The sequence below is a fragment of the Diachasma alloeum genome, unplaced genomic scaffold (assembly GCF_001412515.2).
Source record: "Diachasma alloeum isolate Michigan unplaced genomic scaffold, Dall2.0 Dall_scaffold_00285, whole genome shotgun sequence".
NCBI lineage: Eukaryota > Metazoa > Arthropoda > Insecta > Hymenoptera > Braconidae > Diachasma > Diachasma alloeum.
In genome coordinates this window covers 762,302-769,819 of record NW_021680424.1, presented here as the reverse complement: position 1 = coordinate 769,819, position 7,518 = coordinate 762,302, and the positions used below count along the sequence as shown (strand labels likewise).

The 7,518-nt window shown below is 38.1% G+C and overlaps 1 protein-coding gene across 3 annotated transcripts in view; it reads left to right on the top strand.

Annotated features, from left to right (window-relative positions):
- The window catches only part of LOC107038631 (kinesin-like protein CG14535), a 177,741-nt gene that overhangs the window by 162,097 nt on the left and 8,126 nt on the right, over positions 1–7,518 (top strand). For all 3 annotated transcript variants that reach the window (XR_001460906.1, XM_029126143.1, XM_015257847.1), the window contains exons 8-9: positions 4,565–4,658; positions 6,654–6,851. Coding sequence is in view for 2 of the 3 variants with exons in the window: in XM_029126143.1 (XP_028981976.1) it covers positions 4,565–4,658; positions 6,654–6,851 (292 nt within the window). In the remaining variant the exon portion in view is untranslated. The remainder of the gene's footprint in view (positions 1–4,564; positions 4,659–6,653; positions 6,852–7,518) is intronic.

The following is a 7,518-nucleotide window of genomic DNA, read 5'->3' as shown; positions in this document are numbered from 1 at the left end:
CCTCCTCTCCCCCCCCCCCGTACGCCCTACGGTTATGCAAGTGGGAAGAGGTGCATTTCATGGATTTCGATGGTGTTGGCAAGGGACTCCTTGACACAATGCATTTGGCCCCCTCTGTCGTCTCGTACTGCACTCTGCGGATCTATTGCTCATTTGCTCCACTGCCAAATGCTGATTGAACCCGGCGAGACCTTCATTGTGAATGTTTACGGGCTGTTTGAGGGACGGGTGGAGGATAGTCGATGCACATCTGGGGGAATGCGCCGTCGGCTAATTGAATTTTTAGTGATGTGGGGGGAGGAGGATTTCTTGTTTATTTTTCATTCGCAGATGTGGTGTTAGGAAATTTTGAAAATTAAATTATAGTTGTACTTGAAGGGGTTTCTATGTTGAATTAACAATACTTCAATGACATCTAGAATTTTCAACATCGCACATCACATTCAATAGAATTTTCAGTCGATTGAAAATTTGGGGAAATTTTTTTTTATTAACAGAAAATTCGGGGAAATTGCCGCTTGAATTTGCTAATTATTTAATAATTATCAGTATCGTGTGGACCTGAAACTTGCGATTCCATTCAATACTGCAGAATTCGACTGATTTTTCAATAACAAAATCAATGAAAATTTTGAGTAAATGAGGGATCGTTAAAAATGTGTGATGTGTGATGATCATAATTTTTTTGGGTTGCTATTGATTTATTATGCGTTTGCGGGATAATTTCTAGTCAATAGTGACTGGTAATTTGTTTAGTTCCAGAATTCGTTGGAAATTGAATGAAATTCCAAATTTTTCAGCACCAGATAGACGAGAATTCCCCAACTCACATGAATTTTCAATTAATGAGAAAATGGAAGAATGTATTTACCTAAAATTTACCGTTTAAAATTTACCTAAACTCCAAAAACTACCTTCTGATAAAATTTTCCGACAACAGCACGGGAAATCCCCCCCCCCCCCCNCCCCCCCCCCCCCCAAATCTTCAGCATTAAAAGCTCCTTCCCCCAAAAAATGAAATATGCAGAAAAATCAAATATACCTCAAGAAATCAGGATAATTCTGAAGAATAACAGGCTAGAAACTTTTCACCCCCGTATAAGAGTTCAACCTGGGGTACATTTTCAGTGGCTGTTCTCCCTGCCCTCCCCCCTGCATTCTCCCTCCGTGGTGTCGTGAAATATGTCGCGATTTACACAGGAGATTGGCCTCATTGGCGCCTGGGGACCAAGTGTACTCCTCTCCCACGCGGGGGATTTTCGTTCTGAATGGGCGGGGGGTTTAGGATCAAAAAAGCATTTGGCAAATCCGTCGGTGAAGTGGTGGAAGTTGTGTACGTTGACGAAACTCCACGGTTAAATCCAATCTCACTCGTGCGGTATCGACGGGTTTATCTGGTTTCATTCCAAAAGCCGATGGTTAAGTGGAATAAAGATTGCGTTATTTCAAGGGATGAGAGAGAGAGAGAGTCCCCGTAGCCCCCGAAATCTCCCTCATAATGAAAATATCCCCGTAAAATATGAAAAACGCTGAATCCATATTTTTCACTCCAACTGCGCGCTCCCACAATCATCCATTTAAAATTTTAAAAACCTTTTAGTCGTGATAAATACGCCAGCATTTTACAGCACGATTGGGTGATACATTTGTGCCGTATTACACCGATGGTTATACACAACCGTGAAAACGAGACTGATCGAGTTTTAGAATTTCAAACACTGGACGAGGCAAAGCCCGTCCCCATGGTGACGTACGCCCCATTACTGTGAGCTGTTTGCACTCGATAAGATTTTTATCGCAATAGCATCCCACAGCAATCGTTCACATGCATCTATACACACTTGATATCGACCATCAGTATGCAAAAGTGAATACATCAGGATGGTGTATGCATTGGTATCTAACGGGTCTTTTTAAATTTATGAACTATTCTCATGTTTAAAAAATATGAGGAGAATTTCTTGATGGAGAAGGCTCTCCATTTTATACAGAATTTTTTTTTCTGTAAAATAAGGACAGTAATGATAGTGTGAACATGTTTAAATTAATTTTTCAATTCAATTCAGAAGTGGCGAAGTGGTAAAACGGTTTAAGTCGACTTATCTCTTAGTCGAGTTTGTGAAGAATATCTCTGAATTTAACGGAGATCATGAAATTTTCGTAATAACCTTTTTTCTAGAGCAAATTGAGTGCTGCAAAAAAGGTTTTGACAAAAATTTAGCTCTCTCCCTTCGATTCCGTGATATTCAGTAAAAACTGGTCAATAGTCAAAATCGACTTAAACCGGTTTAGCACTTCGCTACTGAATTGTTTTTTTGATAGAATGAGATGAATAAAATCAAAGAAAATTGATGTGATGTAGTAATAATAATTGATTTCTAGTGGAGAATGATAGACAGTTGTGAGTGTGCGGTATGTGACATTTCACGAAGATGAAAACATTATTCCAGCATCCGCCAACCCAGCTTTTCCATTCACTCCCCAGAAACTAGCCTTTCAAAGCCGCGTATCGCAAAGCAACATGACGATACATACAAACACGACACATTCACGGTAAAAGGTCGAAGTCTGCGGAGCCCTCCATCATGTATTCAGTACGTTGAGCCAATATTGCTTTACTCAAGACGCGCTCTGTAAGTCTAATTCCTTGAGATCACATGGAGGCGACAACGGCTGGAAATCCAGGGGATCCTCGTCACATCCGAGGTGAACATTTTAATTCGGGCATGACGAAATGAATGAGACGGTATTCAGGGGTAACTGAAACGTCTGATACCCGATTTTTCAGGGCTCAGAGATGGTTCGGGGGTACGTGGCAGGAATTTCAAGGGCTGAAAGCTTCAGGGCTGAAATTTCCCATTTTTAATGCCCAGTATCTCCACAACCGCAGAGTGAAATTTGAGAAGTTTTCTTTCATGTTGAAGATATTTTTTCAGGCTTGAAAATGAGCCTCGATTTATCTAAATTGCATCGTTCGTTCAGGAGATAGCGATGGTTTAACAAAATCGATTTTATTGGATTTTAATTTTTAATGGTTTTTTTTAGTTTAATTTGTCAAGCCGAATTTTGAAAAGGTCATATGACCTTTAGCCCTGTAATATTGATGAACAATTCTCAATTCATGCCCCGAATTTCAATTAAACATAGAGCCTGTCAAAATCATTCAACGCTCTGTTTGAATTCCATGAGTTTTATGTGAAGTTTTATGCGAACATTTTATTTGGGCAGTAATGTAGTGAATGCGACTGTAATCAAGGGTGATTGAAACGTCTGATACCCGATTGTTCAGGGCTAAAAAGCTTCAGGGTTAAAATTTCATATTTTTAATCTCCAGTAGCTCCACAACCGCAGATTAAAATTTGAGAATTTTTCATCATTTGTAAAATAATTTTTTCAGGCTCGAACACGACTCTTAATTTATCAAAATTGCGTCGTTCGTTCAGGAGATATCACTGATTTAAGAAAATCTATTTCATTACATTTTAACTTTTACTGCTTTCCATCGAGTTTAATTTATCAAACGGAATTTTAAAAAGTCCACATGCCCTTTAACCCTGAAATATTGATGAACACCCCCCAATTCATGTCCCGAATTTCCATTAAACATAGAGCCTGTCAAAATCCTTAAACGATCCACTTGAATTCGATGGGTTTCCATGTAAATTTCATTAAAGCCTTGTGGGGGTCCACCGAGTGGCTCGTATACCTTGCTTACAGGAAACTTGGAACAGAATNAGAGCAGGAGGTTCTTGGACAAACCTACTGGTTAACGTCAGCCCTTGACGACTCCTCACGATCCCCCATATTTCCCCGAGTTCTCGTTGTACCGTACAATCAAGTGTTTGAGATTATGATGGAGGCTCTGGTCACGTATTTCATTAACCGTCACATCGGCTTGTACCCGTGCAGGAGTGACACTGCTGTGGGGTAGTTAACCTCGTGCAATATGTTTACCCATAGGTCTGTAACCTTCTGCGTCAGACTATGCGTAACAATTAATAATTCTTGTGACGAGAAACAACTATTTTCGAGGACATTTCTTCAATTTTTTTGATAAGACGAGAATATTATATTATATAATAAAACAAATTATAATATAATATAATATAATATTTCCATTGAAATAAATACAAAATTTTTAAATCAAACAGTTTATTCCCCTGAAATCCGCTATTTCTAGGCGAAAAATCGATTAAAAATGTTTTTCCATGTGAAAAGATGACTATTAATTAAGATTAAATCATTCACCTCTATTTCTAGACTTTCTCCCGTGGACTTTGTCGAGCCACAGTAGATTTGCATCGCCCATTCCGCCCTCGACGTCCCTTTCGATCTCCAGCTCTATCCAATTCACGTTCTCAAAGATTTCAATCTTGTTCTGGTCCCAACATACAACTTTCGCGTCCCTTAGATTTCTCCCAGGATGTCTCGATACATTTTGATCCCGTGAAATATGCTCTACGATTTTATCGATCAGTGGCTTGACAAAAAAAACAAACTTCATGTCTACACAGAAAAAAAATTTAATTATGAATCCTTGAAAGTATGTTTTTCTTATTTTCAGACTGAAATCTGCTCGAGTGCTCTGACCGACGTGATTCACGCAGTCATAAACGGCACAGACGGCTGTCTCTTCTGCTTCGGTCATGCTGGTCTAGGTAAACACGCCTTATCAATTATGTAGAACTGAAAGGGAAAAAAAGTACAGCTAAATAAATAAAAATGAGAATTTCTTATTCAAAGGTCTGCATCGGCACTGTCTCAGGACTTGAGTCGTAAGGCGCATGGTACATCCAAAGAAGAGCCAAGTTGTTTTACATTTTAAGTAGTGATATCGAGTTTGCATGCAAATTCATCATTATAAGGCAGCGCGGATGATGCCAAGTAAAAGAGTCGCGATGAGGAGATATGGAATAAAGTAACGAGGGAAATGAAACAAACAGACGAGAAAAGTAGCGTTAAAATGGAAATAAAACGAAAATTGTTGAGATAAAGTAAGCAAACTCAGTCTCAGTTTCTCCCTCCGTTATTCCGTGAGATGAGAAAAATGAAGTTCAACTCCTGTTTTCAACGTGATTATCCAATTCTTCGGAACAATTCCCCTCATTTTTTGAAGAAAATTTTCACTCAAACGTAAATTTTATTTTTATTTGCATTTTCATTCATATCAATAAATCATTTTCTCAATAAAAAAAATGTTTCTTCGATCCAATAACAGAATCTATCCAACATTTTTTTTAGAATAAGTAGAAAAATTTAAATCAAGAGTTTTATTGGATTCACATGCGCCATTTCTCGTTGCAAATGTCAATCTGGAATTTCATCGAGGGGCTGCGAAATAAAATAACGAGGGAAATGAAACAAACAGAGGAGAAAAGTAGCGTTAAAGTGGAAATAAAACGAAAATGTTGAGATAAAGTAGGCAAACTGAGTCTCAGTTTCCCTCCGCGTTATTCCGTGAGACGAGAAAAATGAAGTTCAACTCCTGTTTTCAACGTGATTATTCAATTCTTCAGGAGATTATTTCTCCGAACAATTCTTTTCATTTTCGAAGAAAATGTTCATTCAAACGTAAATTTTATTTTTATTTGCATTTTCATTCATATCAATAAATCATTTTCTCAATAAAAAAAATGTTTCTTCGATCCAATAACAGAATCTATCCAACATTTTTTTTAGAATAAGTAGAAAAATTTAAATCAAGAGTTTTATTGGATTCACATGCGCCATTTCTCGTTGCAAATGTCAATCTGGAATTTCATCGAGGGGCTGCGAAATAAAATAACGAGGGAAATGAAACAAACAGAGGAGAAAAGTAGCGTTAAAGTGGAAATAAAACGAAAATGTTGAGATAAAGTAGGCAAACTGAGTCTCAGTTTCCCTCCGCGTTATTCCGTGAGACGAGAAAAATGAAGTTCAACTCCCGTAGTCAACGTGATTACCCATTTCTTCCCGAGATTATCACCGATAAAGAATTATTTATCCGTCTTCGTACTGAATTTAACGGTCGTATGAGGCTGTATTGAACCAGTGGTGGATGGTAGTACAGAAGCTGGGTCGTTAAAATATCATCAGTGGAATCGCGAACATTTAAACGACAGGGGGTAATAAATTCCACTGCCATTAACTGCAACGTGTCCTTTTACGTGTAGGATTACACGTGTCTAAATGTGTTGTGGTGCATGTTACGTTTTTATGCATTTGGGGAAACATATCTGGTGATTTCAGTTGCATTTGCACACTGTGGAAAGATCATTCTGTCAGGGACATGCTGTGCTAGCATTAGTGTGACGAGAGGTTGTTAAAAATTTTGGAGGTTTGCGCGGGATTAAATTGTAACTGAAGAGAATAATTCAGCTCTACCCTTTTAAAAAATTGCACTTCACGCCACAGAACTCGATTCGGAGGGAAAGTGCTTGGGGGATTCTGAAAAAAACGCACTCAAGTGACTGAATTATCGATTGAACATTAATATTCAGCACCAAACGCCCTGAATTTCACATTAATTTCCGTTTTTCCTCATTTTCAATGGATAATCAAAGTGGAATTGCCAATTTCCACTGATTTTCTCATCAAATTACGGGGGAATAATTGACATTTCAGAATGGATAAACTCGTTTAGTTAATGAATTATTAATTTACTATTGTTCCAGGTAAATCTCATACAATGCTGGGAACTCCAGAAGCTGGTCACACCCTGGGGGCAATCCCTTGCGCCATAACGTGGTTATTTAGAGGAATTGCTGAACAGCGTCAACGAACAGGTGCCAGATTTAGTGTTCGTGTCAGTTGTGTCGAATTAACGACCGGTCAGCAGCAATTAAAGGATCTCCTCGCCGCCTATGCCAATGGTAATTCCTGAAAAAAACTTTATGGCTCGGGATTTTATGGCTGTTTTTACACGGAAAGTCATTATTACCCTTTTAGTACATTGGGGACATGATAAACTCTGACAAATCCATTTCGTCAACGAAAAATCGCTGTACAAGCAGTTTATTTGAGTAATTGGATAGTAAAATTTTCTTTGAGGCGATTTTTTATTTGAAATTTTTACTTCACTTTTCTCATAATTTTCCGTTGATTTTCTTCTCCGGTTTGTGAATTATTCTAATGGAGGATGCCTCTTATCAAAAGACTTCGCTAATGAATTGTTCACACCATTCCAATATTAAATTACAAAGTTGACAAAGTCCTGTTTCATTTATAAGAGGGAAAATTATAATTTTCCATGAAAGAGATTGAAATGAGAAAAAAAAAGTGATGGCATAAAAACTCGTTACATTCAGCCCCCGAGCAGTTTAACTTTGACTCCAGTGACTTTTCCTATCGTGGAAGGGAGGGAAAGTACGTTTGAAGGGACAAAACTAATTAAACCACGTCTCAATTAATTTTCCAGCTTATTAAGTAATTAACTGTTATCCTGGGAAATCGCTTCCTCTCGGGGAGAACCGCAATTCTTACCGATTTCGATAATTATTTGTCTCGGAACTCGGCTTAAATTCAGCGATGAGTCTCTTA